This window comes from Pan troglodytes, chromosome 12 (assembly GCF_028858775.2).
Source record: "Pan troglodytes isolate AG18354 chromosome 12, NHGRI_mPanTro3-v2.0_pri, whole genome shotgun sequence".
Classification (NCBI taxonomy): Eukaryota; Metazoa; Chordata; class Mammalia; order Primates; family Hominidae; genus Pan; species Pan troglodytes.
The window spans coordinates 47702667-47720819 of NC_072410.2; the positions used below are offsets into that span (position 1 = coordinate 47702667).

Below are 18153 nucleotides of genomic sequence, written 5' to 3' on the forward strand. Positions count from 1 at the left end.
ATACTGGCAACTAGTGGGGGAATTAAAAACTTCTGTGGTTAATGCATGTAAGGCAGGTCTGCAAGCTGGATCCAGGCTCCAGGCCATGGCCTGTGAGTTTGTTCACTCTGCTCTATGGATCCAGTACGCAGCGGGCTATGCATGCAGAAAGAGAATTTCATCCCCCCACAGAGCACATTCGCCCTCTCTGATCTCTCACTGTCTTTTTCCCATTCCATCTTACGATCTGAGCAGCTTTACCCATTTTCTTCCAGCGTTCCAGCAGGACAAGGTAAGGCAAAAAGGAATTGTGACCCCAGAGGCCTGATTCCTGCCCTCACTTAGTCAAAGGGGTTGGGGAGAGCCATCCTGCAGCAGAAGCCAATGTCAGAGAAGTAAGAGAAGGCAGAGCCCATCAAGAATGGTGGTCAGCATTAGGGAATTCACCATGGGGTGCAGAGGGCTCCCAAAAGCAGGCAGGGACACATAGTGGCTGCAGCACAGTCTGTCATCCAGAGCACCACCAGCCTCTGGATGGGGAAGGAGGCGGGAGAGGAATAAAATGCTTGTTACCATCTTTATATCCATCAGTCCTCAGCCTGTAAGGTGCCTTCTGTGAATTAGACACTCAGGTACTAGGAATTTGGGGAAAGACATTCTCTTCAACTTGTCCAAAGGGTCTCTGTTAGTCTAACTGACACATTCACCCTTATTTCTAAGAGTTTCATGACCCGCCTACACTTTTTTTAGGTTAAGTCTAGCAGCATGCCTTTAAGTAAAGGTTAATTCTTCCTATTTAACAACCAGAGAAACTGAGGCACACTGAAGAAACATGATTGGCAGAGAGTCCTCCTTCAGTTAACAGGCTACTCGAGGGGAAGGACTGAATCTTGATATGTGTTTTTACCACCCAGTAACTAGCACAGTGCTGTGCACATAGTAAACACTTGGTGAATGCGTTTTGTTGAGGTAGAATTGACTCAAAGTCTGCTGACCCCATGTGAGGGGAGACAGCATAGTTCAGGGCCACCCCCAGTAAAGACGTATTTCACATAAAGATTGTTCCAGTGTTGGATTTTTTTTTTTCTAGTCTTGGATTTGACCTTGTTGACTGACCCTTAAGCCTTTTTGGCCTCAGCATCTCCAGCTGTCATTGAATTTTAAAAACAATAACAGAATCACGCTTGCGTATGTCTATGTGTTAACAAGCTGATGCAGTGGTGGGCAGCCCTCTGAGCAGGCCGTCCCAAAGGGTCACCTCTTCATCTGCTCACTCTCCAGGTTCCGTCTGGGCTTCAAGCATGCCTTCCGGTGCTGCCCCTTCATCAGCGCCGGCGACTATGAGGGGCTGGAAATGAAATCTACCCGGTATCTCCAGACCCAGGGCAGTGTGTACAAAGTCAGCCGCCTGGAGACCACCATCTCCACAGTGGTGGGGGCCCACGAGGAGGAGCCAGAGGACGGCCCCAAGGCCACACCCTCGTCCCTGGACCTGACCTCCAACTGCTCTTCACGAAGTGACTCCAAGACCATGACAGAGAGCTTCAGCTTCTCCTCCAATGTGCTCTCCTAGGCCACAGGGCCTTTGGCAGGTGCAGCCCCCACTGCCTTTGACCTGCCTCCCTTCATGCATGGAAATTCCCTTCATCTGGAACCATCGGAAACACCCTCACATTGGGACTTGCAAAAAGGGTCAGTATGGCTTAGGGAAAACATTCCATCCTCGAGTCAAAAAATCTCAATTCTTCCCTATCTTTGCCACCCTCATGCTGTGTGACTCAAACCAAATCACTGAACTTTGCTGAGCCTGTAAAATAAAAGGTCGGACCAGCTTCTCCCAAAAGCCCATTCATTCCATTCTGGAAGTGACTTTGGCTGCATGCGAGTGCTCATTTCAGGATGAATTCTGCAGCACAGCTGCGGACCCGGAAGACTCATTTTCCTGGAGCCCCGTGTTACTTCAATAAAGTTATCTCAGATTAGCCTCCTGCAGCTGGAGGCTCCTATCACCCCAGCCTACGCTTGACAGGGTGAACAAAAGAAGGCACCACATAACATCTAAATGAAAAATTTAGCCCTGTCTTCTAAGCATCTGTGAAAAGAAACATATGTATTCCCCTTTTTGGCATCTCAGTATTTCAATACATTTATACATCATAAGATTGAGAACCTCAGGCTTCCACATTATGTCCCCAGTGACTGTCCTGAGCAGCCGACGCAAGCAGAATATGTCCACTGATACCTGCTAATGTCTCTTACAGACCAGGAATTGGGAGACTTTGCACTACATTTAATGTGTAGTTGACTCTCTTTTCCTACTTGTAAACAAGGGGACTGAACTAGATAATCTAAGTGTTCCTTCGAATCTTAACATCCCGTGGTTCAAGGATTGTATGAGTTTTTTGTTTGTTTTACAAAAAAAAAAACAAAACGAAGAATAAAAGAATAGAAAAGAATAGGAGCAGTGAGTCTTGTAACTAATACCCAGTTCCTGGAGATGTAGCAACTGCTAAGGCCATCTGTAACTATCCATCTCAGACATTCTCCGATTTATCTTAAAATCCTGAGTACATTCCTTCTCATGGAAGGTTTTGGCTTTTGACAGAGCAGAGGACTTCATGCCAAGGCCTGCATCCACCCAGCTTTAGCAGGCAGAATTTCATAGCTGCAGAACACTGTCAGAGAAGACAAATGTGGGCTCCCTGCTTTAACCTTTTGGGTATTTTAGGGTGGGGGCCCTAACCTTCATTCTTAGTTTTACACTAGCATCGTGCTCATATGTGCGACAAGCAAGAAGGCTGCACTTTGCAGCTGCACTTCTGGGAAGAGGGCATCTTGCATCTTCCCTTCAGACTCTCTGAATGTCTCCTCCCTGCTCCATGGCTTTGCCAGCTTCCTGTCTCTAAGGGGTAGAATGACTCATCAACCCTAAAGGACAGTCAGTCTTCCGAGCCATGAACTGAATGCTTTATATCCTAATTTAGATTTAGAGTTTCCAGAAGGTGAGCATGCAGTTTTGTTTTTTTTTTTTTTTTCTGTCTCCCAGATCTGTGTTTTTTCCAGATATGGCTGGAAGCAGAAGCTTCATGTAACATCCATGAATGTCCTCCTGGTAGTTTGCATAATGGATGCACATGTGCCGCATCCATAGCATTAAGGGGAGAATAATGCATGGTTTACAGCCTTTGCCAGCCCTGCTGGCTCTAATTCTACCAGGGCATCCACAGGCCTGGGGGAAGAAGAAACAGTATAAGCCAGAAAACCTCAAGAACTACATTCTCTAAAGCAGCATGGAAAGTTTTAAATAAACTAAGTGAAGCCAGATCATTGCAGATATATAAATGGAAGACAAAATTTAGCAGCAACAAAAGCTAGTGCCCTAAGCATTAGTCATACTTCCAACAGAGAATCTTGCTGTGTATGGATTACTCACTTTGGAAGAATGTAAAGAGCTAACATGATTATGAGAAGTACCTGAGAAGATGGTGTCAAGAAGTTGGGGACATCCCATCTATGGAAGAGAAGGTTAGAGTTGAGCTCAACGAGGATTAACTGAGCGCCTCCTCTGTACTTGGCCCTGAACTGGGAACACACAGCCTCTGCAGCTCTTGAGGAGCCTACCTTATTGGCCATCACTAACTCACCAGTCCTAGTGAGTCTAAGCTGCCCAGCAGTCTTGGAGGCATCTGAGAGGACAGATTCTCCACAGAATTCTAAAAACCCACACTCAACATGGGCAGTCAAGCCAAAGACTGGGACCTTTGGAGAGCCTCTGGAATGAGAGTTCTCTGGGGTACTTCCAAAGGGAGCTGGCAGTCAGTCCAGGGGACCTAAAGGAATTTGGTTGAACAGTATCACCTATGTGCATAGTAAGAGGGAATGTTGGGTGGTCCGGGCAGTTTCCTATATGGCAAAGCATCTGCTTGGACAGTGCCAGCAAGCCTTCCTCTGACCCAGTCTCCAATGTCCACTAACTTATAAAAATGTCATCAACTCCCACATGTGAGAAACACCATGATTTGTACTGTGCATGGGTCACATTCTTATTCTAGAAATGCCTCACCCTGTGTTTATCCAAGTGTGTTTACTTGGTGTAATGTCCAGTAGTAATAGAATATGAAATATCAAGGAACCATCTTTGTTACGTGACTTCCAAAATGTGAGATCTCATTGCTGTCACTGTGATATTTGTATTGTGCGAATCTCTTCCTCCTCTTCCTCCTCATGCTTTCTCAGGGAGGAGCCCTGATGTATATCATGAACTCACAGTTCCTAGACCACAGTAATTGAGGGGCGGTGGGGGGGCCTTTATCGGAGAAGCTAGAGAACAAGAGTCCTTCTCCTCCTTATCCCCCAACAGAATGCTAAGAGACAAGGACTGAGTGGAATCCTGGAGAAAGGGGACTCAGGAACTGACCTCATTGGCCTGATTTGTGAGGAGAGGAGTATAAGTGGAGAGGGGCCATTCCTGAGGTTTCCATGTTTTCCAGCCTGGTCTCCTAGAAAGAATCTTTATACAGAAATAAAGTATGTGTTTCACTCTCTCGTGCCTCTGTCTCTTCTCTAGGGGTCCTAAACATCCTATACTATGCTAAATGGGATGGTACTAGAAACCCTAATAACTTGCATAGCTAGAAGGATGGAATCAATGTTCAGTAAACTCTTAACTCTGTGATGAAATGGGTTGGGAAGATGTGGGAACAGTTCCCAGGTTGAGATCTGGGAAGGGAGGTGGGATTATGAGAAATGACAGTGACGTTGCCTATGAATAAAGCTGTGTCAGGATGCAGACACAACAGAGTTATAAGCACAAGAGGTTTTGTAGGACAGGAGGTTGGGGGGAATAACATCTGAGAAAGACAAAGGGGAAAGAAAGCAGAAGTACTCAGGGACAGCCTTCAGACCACCATGCCAATCTGACACCTGGGAAAAAAGGGGTGGTTAGGAAGAGCCTCAGACTGTGGTGCAGCTCCCAGCCCAACACGTGCAAAGATTGCCCAGAGAGACACTGCACGTTAGCAGAATGGCCAGGCCTGATGCCCTGCAGTGCTCAGCCACTGGCTGGGGCTCTCTAGGGAAAGTGTTCTGTGTTTGAACACCATGGTGGATGCTGAAGCCCTGCAGCTGGAGGCTGTCAGCCAAGTGCCCTGCCATTCTTCCTCAAAGAGGGATCTGAGCCATGTACCTCCACAACTACCACCCAAGCTTTGATCCAGCCCCCTGTGTTTGAAAACACAAGACAGGAAACCTGTGGCAGGCTTTGAAACATCAGTGATAATCCCTGTGAGCCCTGGCAGTCTGCCTCCTACACCTTGGGTTGCCTATCCTCTGTGCCACCTCACCCCCAGCAGCTCCATCAAAAGAACAATAAGCAGCTGGTAACAGACTTGTAGTGGCAACAACTGCAAAGGCACTGAAAGAGGGAATTTTGAGAAGATAGACTATCCAACACAGTTAGTATCAGAAACAAGTAAATAAAGATGTTTTATTTAAATTGAGGCATCTTCAACAGGGGTATGTGGATAAGCTTTAAGGAATCCACAAGTCCCCTCCAAGATCCCCACAAATCATATGTCAAACATTGTGTGTGTTTAATAAGAGGTGCAATTAAAGCTGAATCTTCTCAAAAGAAATCATTCACCCTCTGCTCCCCAGGAGGAGGAGACAATTTAAATTGTTTACAAAAGAGTGGCAAGGAACTGGAGACTTTCAGAGCGGTGAGAGGCAGATGAGCCCCGGGAGAACCAGAATGGTTGCTGGGAAGCTAGAAACAGCTTTGGAATAAAATCATAGCTCACCTCAGATACTCAGATGAGTTAAAGCTGTAGAATGTCATTTAAAATATTTGTGGCAGTAAAAACGCCAAATTCATGATGAAGGGGTATGCTCACTCTTCACTTGTTAGCTGAGGGAAGACTACAAATTGAAGAAATTATAAATCAAGAAATAACACAGGATGCGGAGTGCAGACATTCCCGTGCAGAGGCAAAGTTGTTTTCACTTATTCCTAGGCACGTGTGGCCTGCCTGCACAATGAAAGTGCTCAGCGCTGGGCACCACAACTGGCTTTAGTAATACTCTCTAATGGAGCTCCTGAGCTCAGAACCCAAGAGCAGTATTTCAGTCACGGCTCCCAGCACAGTGGGTATGGTGGGGACACACCAAGTATGTTCTTCTCCTTCATCTTCAAAGGTGAAAGGAGCATCTGATTGTAGAAATTGCTTCTCTGAACCCCACAGGCAATGCTCTGAGACACTGTTATTTATTTCTACCCAGTTCAGGAAAACAGAGGAAGAGGACGGAGGCCATGGAGCCTCATATCTCACAAGCACCAAATTCAGCATCAAGGAGTTGCATACTTTGGTCCTGGCTTCTCTCTCAAGCTGGGCGGCTTGCAAGGGGAAAAGACTGACAATTAGAAACAAGTGACTAAACAACATCAGCAATGACATGAACCCTAAGGGCTAGCTGCCCTGTCGCAGTCACTATCTGATGGCATGTTAGCTGTACATATTCCAGTAGCTGCAGAGATTTTCATACAGATTCAAAATTAGGTTCCCTACATTTTGTGTATCTCTCTCTCTCTCTTGCTCTCTCTTCCACCTTCTTTCCTTCCTTTCTTTCTTCTTTTTACTTCCAGTTTCTGTTTGTTTTCTACTCTTTCATCTGACACTGCTCCCAACCCTGGAAGCCCTCTCCTCCCAACGCTCTCTATGCTGAAGTCTCTAGGTTTTATCTCACTACTCTAGATGCTTTACTGATGCACTAATTAATAGAAGACTTGGTATGTGTTATAGACTGCAGCTTTGTGTCCTTCCCCAAATTCAAATGCTGAAACCATCATCCAATGTGATGAGCCAAGAGCTTTGGGAATTAATTAGGTCATGAGGGAGGTGCCCTCGTGATGGGATTAGTCCTTTATAAGAGACACAAGAGAGCTTATGTCTCTCTCTCTCTGCTCTCTGCCATAGGAAGGACAAGGTAAGAACATGGCCATCAGCAAACTAGGAAGAGTGCCCTGACCAGAAACTGACCATATTGACACAGCGACCTTGGACTTCTAGCTTCCAGAACTGTAGGAAATAAATTTCTATTGTTTATGCTTCTCAGTCTATGGCATTCTGTTATAGCAGCCCCAGCTACCTAAGACAATGAGAATCTATCCATCCCTACTCACAAATTCCCGTTATCCATCTCTCCAAAGCCCCTCACCCATCATATGTAGTCACTCACCCACACTCTCCCTTTATTCCCTAACCCTCTCACCCACTTTCCCAAACTGAGATGGCTTTCACAGTAGGATGCCCAAGTTGGTCCCAACACTAAAAAGAAGCAGCTGAACAGAAGAAGGCACTACAGCTGTTCTACACCAGCATGCAGGACCTCAGAGCTCATCCCCAGTGATCACCAAGGGCAGGCGGACCTTGCCTTTCCTGTGTGTTCCCCTCATGCTGCAGAGCTGTTTGGCCTGGGTGTTCATCTGTATACTAAATGGGGTGGGAAAAGACACACAGTGCAAGATACCCCCAAGGTCCTTGCTTGATAGAGGAAAAGGGCACATGAGTGAAAATAGAAATGTATGCTCCCAAAAGTTTGAAGCTCTGAAAAGTGGAAGAACAAAACTGCTTCCTTCCCTCTCCCCATTTCAAATGTTATAATAATGACTACGATAACAACAGGCATTACTCTGTAGATCTTGTGCCAAGCACCGTATGTGCATTATCACATTTAATCCTCATACTCCATGAAATCAGTATCATTGTCCTTAATTTAATTTGAGAACAATGGGGCATAGTTGAAGTAACTTCTCTGAAATTTCTTTGCCAGAAGTGAATCTCAGTGATGACCAATTCCAAAAGCCCAAGGTCTTAAGAAAGATCCTCTTCTGTCTCTTTTACTTATCATATTCCTGGACCTCTATCCTTTTCTTAAAGATGCCCCAACACAGGCTGGCATGACCTCCCTACACACATTGCCAGGAAGCTAGTTGATATGGTAGTATTTCAAGGAGCAGCAAGCTTCCATAAACCCATTAGATCACTGGACAAATATTTCAAAGGGTAAATTGTCTTCACAGTCACTATAGTGATCCCTACGATTAGGTAAGATGTGCAGCCAGACTCTAACTATGATTTGAAGAGTGCTTGTCAAGATTTCCCACTGAAATTAATCTTGGTACATTTAGTCTTGAGTGCACAAAATTCCCCAGATATCTATTTGTTTGGAGAATAAAGTCTTCTTTTAGAAAGACAAATGTCATTGGGCAGGATAATATCTCATGTTTACAACTAACAAGTTAGATATCCCTGTCCTGCCCATAAGGCCAAACTCACCTAGATATTGGGGTCAGGAGTGTGGAGTGGGACTGCTTGATTGCCTGAGAAAATGAGGGTGTCCTGAGGCTAAGATGAGCCAGAAAATTACCTAAAAGGCTGCCCACAGGATTGCTGATTCGGGAAAGAAAGGTAAGCTCAGTACCCAAGCAAAGGAACCAGGAATTTGAAAACTAAAGGGACCAAGTGAATGGTTTACAAACCCTAATGTGCATAATTTACTTAGTAAGTTGGCCAAAATCTGGATTCCTGGCCTCATTCCCAGTGATCCTGAGCGCTGGCTAGGCCAAGGAATCTGCATTTTAACAAGCATGTCAGTGATTATAGTGCAGACGGCCCATGGCACCACCAGAGTAGGCAAAATAGAAACAGAAAATGGGCTGGAAAGTCGATGAGGAGGGGCTTTGACAGGAAAGAATGAAGTACGAGCAGGTGAACGGAGGGGATTCCTAACACGCAGGCTTGCCTCACGTGGTCAAGGTAGCCTCTCAAAGGACTGGGCATGAGAAGCTGACTGAGTGCATGGATGCAGGGTCAGCACCACCAGAGGGAAGAGAGACAGTGGGAGGAGCTGTAGGGAGGTGCGGTTACCACCCAATCCACTTCTCAACTTTGCCCTATCTGGATATTCCCAATGTTATTTTTTCCAACATTTTAATTCTATTCCTCTGAAGGAAGGAAGCTCACTATCCCCCACCTACTACTTCCTGTTTTAGTCTTCCTTTATGGAAATTTGCCAAATCAAAACTAAAATCTAACACTTTCACTTTCTAGATTTTCAGACATATGCCATAGCGGCTGACTTCTGGGAGGCCCTAATCTTGAGTGGTGTCCAACTCAGAGTGGAATTGTTTGTGTTTCCTAAATTCTAAAACAATTCCCAGAGCATTTTATAGGAAAATATTTTTATACAATCCTAACATTCAACCCAGTTTTATGGCTTTGTTGATTACTTACAGCTTCCCTTTTATGCTCAACTCAGATTCATATCCAAGCAAGGAAAGAAGTCTATATAATAGAGCAATATTTTTTATGTGGGCAGTGGGAAAGAGCGAGAAGGAAATTGAAAAGCAATTGAGACAAAAACAGCAGAAGTCAGATAGATTTTTCTCTTCTAACAAGTAAAAAATAATAATAATAAAAACTATAACCCACAACTCTTCCCAGTTTTAACCATCTTTAGATAACAGTACTGGGTTCCATGATATATCATGATGACAGGAACAGCCTCCAGCATGTGGTTAGGAGCTGGGTACACAGTATCTGCATATTCCTTTTTGGCTACATAATAAGAGAAAGGCTAACTGTGAGATTTCCCAAAACCCATTCTTTCAACAAATATTTATCAAAACCCTAGAAATATTTCTTCACAGAATATAACTCATTCCCATGGACGGAGGGCAATGTTGGTGCTTTGATACACCAGAAATAATCTTTGATGACCCCTGTGACAAGAAATATAAAGCACCCTTCGAGCCAGGGCACCTAGCTCTTCATTCATTCACTCTTTGATCTCCTGCAACACACCAGGCCCAGTGCTGGCATCAGGATGCAACAGGAGTAAAAACAGACATGGTTCCCACTAGAAAACAGCTTTCAGGCTTATGGAAATGTATGCTAATCAAATCACTCCACTAATGAGAGTATAATTAACAGCTGAGATAAGGATGATTAACGGAAGAAAGGCTCTTTTATGAGAGCCGGTAACAATAACAAAAAAACTGGATCCACAACTTGAGGTCAGGAAAATCTTCCCTGAGAAAGTGAGACCCTGAAGAAGAGCAAGAGTTCATTAGACAGAGAAGGGAAAGACTTTTCCAAGAACTGGTGTGGAGAAAGTCCTGTGACTAAAGAGAATATAGCATTTTGAGGTACTGAAAAAACAAGAACAATGTGCCTGCTTGGAAGAGGGAGGAGAGCGTAGTAGGTGAGGCTGGAAAAGAGGGAGGCAGAGAGTGTTGGAGAACCTTGTAGGCCATGATAAGAATTAGCAAAGGAAGTCACCAAAAGATTTAGGAAGTGGTAGAATCAATCTGCTTTTGGAAAAGATCACTCCAGCTGAAGGGAAGCTAAATTAAAAGACAATTGTTATCATTCAAGGAAGAAGAGATGGGGTCTTGGACTAAATTGGTGGGTGTGGATGGGTAGGAAATGGATGAATTTTAGAAGTCTTTAGAAACTATATGAGAAACTTTTGTTTGGTGATGGCACTGGCTGTAAGGAGAGGGGAGGTTTCAAGGGTGAATTTGGCTTTTCTTATGTAACTAGGTGAATGATGCCACCATTTATTGAAACAAAGAACACTGGGATACCAAGCTTGGGAGAGGAGAGAAGCAGAAATATTATGGGTTTGATTTAAACATGCTATGTGAGATAACTTTTAGACGTCAAAGAAGGCATCAACTAAGCAGTTGGGCTGAGAATATAAATTTGCAGTTCAATTACAGATGGCAGTCGATGCTATGGGCATGAATAAACTTGCCAGGTGTGACAGCACTGGGTAATCAACTGCAACTTTTAATAGCTGAGTAGAAGAGGAGTCAGATTGTGCCCAGAGAGAAGAAAGGAAAACAGGGAATGTGGTGCCTTGGAGGCCAATGAAAGAGAATATTCCAAGAAAAGATTTCTGTGATGTTGAATACTGAGAATTAATAGAGAAAGAGGGGAAATAGAAAATGCCTGGTAAGTTTAATGATAAAAAGATCAGTGGTGGCCTTACCAAGAGCTGTTTGAAAGGAGTCATGAGTTAAAAGCAGATCACAGTGAGCTGAAGAATGAACACATGATGAAGAAAGAAATAGAAATGCAAACCTACAGAACTCCTTCTAAAAGGCTAGTTTAGAAGTAGAGGGCAGAGAAGATGGTAGATAGAGGTAGTATGGGACCAAGGGAGATATTTTAAATTTGTATTTGTTGTTCAATAAAATAGACTTGAACATAATTTCCCGCCTCGAAGGATAATCCTTTTGAGACGGCACAGCTGAATATACAGGAGAGAAAACAGAGAATTATTAGTGGACAATTTCTGAGAAAGCAGGACAGTGGAAAGCAGAGCACAGCAGGAAGATGGCAGACAAAGGGGGAAGGCAGTCTAGCAGACTCAATGGTTGGATATCAGAGAAATTCTTCCAGCTGATGGTTTCAATTTTTTCTGAGATGCAGAAAGCAAGGTCTTCTACTAGGAAGGAGGCAGGAAGTTGTGGAACAGGGCTATAAGCATACAGAAGATTTCAAATAATCATTGCAGATTCCCTAGAAACTGTGATTTAGTAGTTCTGGGGCAGTGCCTCCAAATCAACATTTTAAACAAATCACACAGCTGATTCTGATACAGGGAGCAGGCTTTGAGAAACACTGGCCAAGAGTTTCAAGACATGTTCCTTTTTGTGACCTCATGTGAAACCCACCATCAAGAGCAGAAGAAATAGATGTTTCCAAAAAGATCATACTGGAGTACACAATTCCAGGGAGTTGTTTGACCAAAGCAGCTCTGGAGCCATTCTTGACCTTATGGGAAATTTAATAGATCTTAATTCAGTTCCAAGGCACTCAATATTAACTCAAACTAGTCTTTTATTCTGAATTTAGGTCCTTGTTCTAATAACAAGGTGCAATGAACTGAAGGTTTGTGCCCCCACCTCCAAAATTCATGGGCTGAAACCTAATCACCAATGTTATGGTACTTGTAAGAGGGTCCTTTGGGAAATTAGATCATGAGGATGAAGCTCTCATGAATGAGCCTAGATCCGTATAAAAGAGACTCCAGAGAGGTCTTTGTTCCTGTTTGTCATGTGAGGACACAGCAAGAAGACAACTGTCTATGAACAGGGAAGAGAGTCCTCACCAAACACTGAATCTGCTGTTGCCTTGATCTTGGACTTCCCACCCTCCTGAACTGTGAGAAAAAAAAAGTCTGTTATTCAAGTCTGTGGTATTTTTCTTACTAGCTGGATCAGACTTAGAGACCAGGATTATATTTTGTCCATGTTCCACTCAACCATGTTCCACTCAACCCTTCCATCCCCAGAATTACCACGAGTTACAACACTAATCCTTATCTAATTTATCTATGAGAATTTCAAGGTAACGATACATGAGTATGCACGAAAAGATAGATCAACACCAACTTCACCCAGCTTAATTTTGAAAGAATAACTGTACAAGTTTTACAAAAGCATTGTAACTATGCCAAGATTATACATCTTGACACAAAAATAGTTTCTGTCCATGAATTTGAAGCCTGAGGATAGATTGATGAATTCTACAAAGGGTCTTACTTGGTTTTTTGTCATCTTCTTAATGAACTTCCCCTCATCTTTGCTTGGTTAACTGCCATTTATCCTTCAAATCCTAGGTCGAATGTTACTTTCTTGGAAATGTTTCCCATCACCCTCAGTCCCATTCCAAATAGATCCCCATATTTATTCTCTCTTATATCATCCTGTTCTCTTCCTTCATGGCACTATCACAATTTCTAATATAAATTATTTGTATGACTTTTTTAAAGTATGTAATCTCTATTAGACTGTAAATCCTATGGCAAGGAATTTAGTTTTGCTTTACAATGTACACCCATTTCTTAGCATGTATCAGGCACAAAGTGCTGATTTTAGATTAGATTAGCTTAATAAATATCTTTTGAGTAAGTACAGTAAATGAGTGAGTAAATAATTGAGATAGAATGAAGTTTAATAGGGGCTGATAATATTATAGCTGTGTTTGAAATCTATTTTCTCTTCATACCAAATATTCAATTAAGAGATCCAAATCTGAAATATGTCTCTAGAGTGAAGCTAGCAGAAGGTTTAAGTATTACTTATAGAGAAATAGCTCTATGATTAGGAAAAAATAATTAGTTATCCTTTTTTGAAGATGGGTAAACCCCATTTTGAGTTTCCGAGGTACACAAGGAGACTATATTGCTTAATATTAGATGGTTCACAGATAGTGATATGCTGGTAAATATTTAATAACTGGCTCTCTGGAAAAAAATATTTTTGTAACAGTTGCTGGTTTTCCCAGTGTAAATATTATCACTGTGGCCAATTTCAAACTACCAATGATTTAATAACCATCTCACTAAATTTCTAAAAAAATGGACAATTGACTCTCACAAGGTGGTACAGACCAGTTGTAGTACACTATTACAGACATGGTACTGAAGTGCTGAAAATTTTCTAAGTCACCATCTTCTCTGCCATGTTTGATAATATAACCCTTGGTAACTGAATCAAGGACTTCATTCAAGAGTTAAAGTAGATCAGGCCAGGCATGGTGGCTCGTGCCTGTAATCCTAACATTTTGGGAGGCCGAGGTGGGTGGATCACTTGAGATCAGGAGTTTGAGACCAGCCTGGCCAACATGGAGAAACCCTGTCTCTACTAAAAATACAAAAATTAGCCAGGCATGGTGGCACATACCTGTAATTCCAGCTACTCAGGAGGCTAAGGCAGGAGAATTGCTTGAACCCAGGAGGCGGAGGCTCAGACCACTGAACTGAGATCAGACCACTGAACTCCAGCCTGGGTGACAGAGTGAGACTCCGTCTTAAAAACAAACAAACAAACAAAGTTAGAGTAGATCAATAGATCAAACTTCTTTCTAAGAAAGAAAACAAATCTGGCATTTTTTGAAATTATCACCATGGCTCATTTCTGTATAGAAGCAGGCTGACTTCCCCACTTCCATCTGGGAATGATTCTGGAGAGAGGCTTTCAACTTTAATAAATCTGTATAAACTACATCCAGTCATTTGGAACATCACAGGGTCCACATATACATTAGGAAGTCAACCCTACGCCATCCTTGCTGGTTTCCAGAGCAACATGTAGTGATAGCCCTCCACGCGCTAGTCAGTCTAACTGAGAGATGTGATACCCAGAAAAGAAAATCTAAGGCAGTGGCTCTCAAATTTTTTTGACTGGTCACTAAGTCAGAGAAAGCTATTCCAGCAGACAAAATTCCATGAGGACAACACCCTGGAACAAAGACGTTTTGAGAAGATCATACAAACAGTAACTTCAGCAATACTGTTAATGCAAATATACATCATAGCCCATTGTGGGGCTAGCCAAACGAACTTCAGAAAAATAAATTAATACATTAAAAATCAAGCACAGTTTCCAAGGAAAAGTCCAATAAACTCAGGGTACTGCTAATGATGAACTGATAAGAAGCCCTCCCATTCTCTGATCTTTGCAGTGTTATCAAGCACTGTGGAGTAGCCAGACTTCTTGGTAGAATGCTGAATTAGGATCCTCAGCAAATTTTAGTATAATGTTAATGTGAGTTTTTTGAACACCAAATTTTAGTAACCCTTAATATTTCACTTAGTAGTTACTGGTAAGCAACTTACTGAAAGTCTCTAGAATTGCACATCTTTGCCTTTAATGAATTTGTATTTTTTAAATTAGTTCCCTCCTCAACTGATGGATCCTCATGGCTTACTGCTTGGCCAAGAACCATATCTGAGATGTGTTGTCTAGGAGTTGTGCAATCCAGCCATTCCTCTAGGTCCCCTCTGCTCTGTTACTTGATCCTATGAGGCAGCCCCATGCTTGGACCACATTAGCTGTGGCTCCTGTTGGACACCTTCACTGTGCTCTTGGCTAAAAACAACTAAATACAAACTGCTTCTGCATTTGCTATAAAACCGTTATTGTGAATATTATTAGTGTTTATTAATGCATCAATGTATTTACTAATTACATTAATAATTATTAAATTGTTTTTAAATAATGTAATTAATTACATTAATAATTATTAAATTATTGAGGACCTTAACCATTAAATTAAAAACAATATTAATTTAACGATGTAATATATATGTAATTTTAGATCATGCTGATGATAATAGTTAATGTTTATTTGAGTTTACTATGTGTCAATCACAAGTCTAAGGGTTCAGCATGTTCTGCTTTGTTTAATCTTCATATATCCCTAAGGAAGAAGGTGCTATTATAAGTCCATTTAGCCACAATGTCACACCACAGTCCTTAAATAATCTCTGCATGAGAATTTTTTTTGAAGTTTACTGCCAAGAAAATTTTGACTCTACTGGGAAACCGCTGTACTTCCTCCTTCCTGATCTTGAGTTGTGTAATATTCATTGCATGTCTTTTATCCCTGGATTCCAGAAACTTCACAATAGAATTTTGAGTCTCACACAGGCTGGTGTTATCTTATCATTAGTATACTTGTTTCCATGTATTTATCTTTGTCTGACTCCCTTTTCATTTTATTTGCTTTGTTGCATATATTCTTGCTAATAATTGCCTCAGAACTTTTTGGAAAGAGGAAAAGCAGAAATAAATTTAATTAAACACACAAAAAATACACACTTTGACTTTATCCTAAGAGCATTACACCTGAGGAATCAGTAAATGGAGATTGAGAACGACAGCCCCATCACTTGGGACAAGCTTGAAACAATTTGGGAAGTAAAATATCTTTTCCTGGAGCTTCCAGGATATGATGGCTATTCGTATGTTTTAATGAGAATAGAGTTATTGACTCTCATCTGGGGAGAGCCCTGAGATCTCCAGTAAAGCTCTTGGCCAGAATATCAGAGGTCTTTAAAGGAGGTGGAATTTCTCCTATTATAGAAATCATCGGCCGGGCGCGGTGGCTCACGCTTGTAATCCCAGCACTTTGGGAGGCCGAGGCAGGTGGAACACGAGGTCAGGAGTTCGAGACCAGCGCGGCCAACATAGTGAAACCCCGTCTCTACTAAAAATACAAAAATTGGCCGGGTGTGGTGGCACACGCCTGTAGTCCCAGCTACTCGGGAGGCTGAGGTGGGAGAACCGCTTGAACCCAGGAGGCAGAGGTTGCAGTGAGCTGAGACCATGCCATTCCACTCCAGCCTGGGTGACAGAGTGAAACTCTGTCTCAAAAAAAAAAAGGAAAAAAAAAAGAAATCATCCCAGAAGCAGCTATCTTAGTACATATGCACCTATTCAGTGCCCTTTGCTGTAATATGAATACATTACTTAAGGGAAATATTTTATTTATAAAATGTTTTAACCTTACGCATGCATGTGTTGCTAGGGGTCAGAGGAACAAAGAATTATGCAACTATCACACTCTGTTTCCTCTGGCAAATGAGTACAGCTGCTCATAAGAGTCAATATATAAGAAAATAATAATAATAATAATAATGTATTCAGAATAAAAAGGTTTATTACAACTCTTTTCTTTTATCTAATGGGATATGATATTGTCAGTGGGCGTCACGCAATGGGTCTAGAAATGCCAAATATTTTATTTTATTTATTTTTTGAGATAAAGTCTCACTCTGTTGCCCAGGCTAGAGTGCAGTGGCATGATCTCGGCTCACTAGAGCCTCCACCTTCCAGGCTCAAGCGAGTCTCCTGCCTCAGCCTCCCAAGTAGCTAGGATTACAGGTGTGAACCACAACACCCAGCTGATTTTTTGTATTTTTAGTAGAGACAGGGTTTCACCATGTTGGCGAGGCTGGTCTTGAACTCCCGATCTCAGGTGATCCACCCACCTTTGCCTCCCAAAGTGCTGGGATTACAAGTGTGAGCCACTGTGCCTGGCCAAGTATTGCATTTTAGCAGCTATGGTGACCACAGAAATGTGGTCATATGACACTTAAAATTTCTTGGGACGTGTGGTTTAAAGCTTAATAACAAATGGCATTTACTATTTGAATTTCATCAAAAAAGAAATTTTAAACACAAAGTAATTGCACTTCTTTCTGTGTCTCTCATCAGACTTTTCTTAGCCAATTCCTGCTGTAGTTCCATGCAGACCTAGAACTCAGAATGACGTGAACCCCTTTATCACTCTAATGGTTCTAGCCATCCTCAGCAATGGTGCTTGCAATCTAAATTTTGATTGCTCAGAATCTCGGACTTTATTAGAGTTCCAAAAGAGTTTTAATTACTTCCTTAAAAGTTTATGCTTCAACTGATGAGGATGATTTATTATGAACTTGTAATTTAAGAAAAAAAACTCTCAGTTTGTTAAATTTACTTCCTCTTAAACCTCTGTGCTTAGAATGCTTGACTAGGATCTAGGAATTTGTATCTGGTTTAAAGAATTTTGTAATCTAACAAAATACTCCAGATTTTCATTCTTTTTCTTTTCTTTTCTCTTTAATTCCTCTCCTTAAAGCAAAAGGCACACCTGTAGCCTTTGGTTTAGGAGGTGTAAGAAGTATCTGCATCCAGAAAGAATGAGTAAGGCTCTGTTCATCCCACCCCTTCTCTGTAGACCAGCATTTCTCAACTTCAGTGTGTGTGTAAATAACCCGAACATCTGGTTAAACTGCAACATCTGATTCAGTAGATTCAGGATAGGACCTGAGATGTGATTTTCTAACAGCTCCCAGGTGATGCTGCTGGAGCTGCCTCACAGACCACACTTAGAAAAGTGAGGAGCTGTAGGATCTGGAGCACTGCACAACACAGGCAACTGTAAATTTATGAGTAGCCACAATAAAAAATTAAGAAGAAGTAGGCAGAAATAATTTAACAATACGTTTATTTAACCTATCAAAATATTATTTCAACATGTGATCAATTTAAACATTATTAATGAGATATTTACATTTTTTTCATTCTAAATCTTCAAAATCCAGTGTGGATTTGTCTTAGTCCATTTTATATTTCTGTAACAGAATATGACAGACTAGATAATTTATAATAAACGGAAGTTTATTTGGCTCACAGTTTTAGAGTCTGGGAAATCCAAAAGGATGGCACCAGCATCTGGCAAGGGCCTTCATGCTGTGTCATCCCACGACAAAAGGTGGAAAGATGAGAGAGGGTGAGAGACAGGAGAGGGCCAAACTTTCATAACAAACTCACTCCTG

General features: G+C 42.0%; 2 protein-coding genes across 3 annotated transcripts in view; one reads left to right on the forward strand and one right to left on the reverse strand.

Moving 5' to 3' along the window:
- TACR1 (tachykinin receptor 1) overlaps positions 1-4521 on the forward strand; it is a 155962-nt gene extending 151441 nt beyond the window's left edge. For both annotated transcript variants that reach the window (XM_525793.7, XM_063789004.1), the window contains one exon: positions 1261-4521. In XM_525793.7, the coding sequence (XP_525793.3) occupies positions 1261-1552 (292 nt within the window). In that variant the 3' untranslated portion in view covers positions 1553-4521. The remainder of the gene's footprint in view (positions 1-1260) is intronic.
- POLE4 (DNA polymerase epsilon 4, accessory subunit) overlaps positions 1-18153 on the reverse strand; it is a 190092-nt gene that overhangs the window by 97604 nt on the left and 74335 nt on the right. The window lies entirely within an intron of this gene.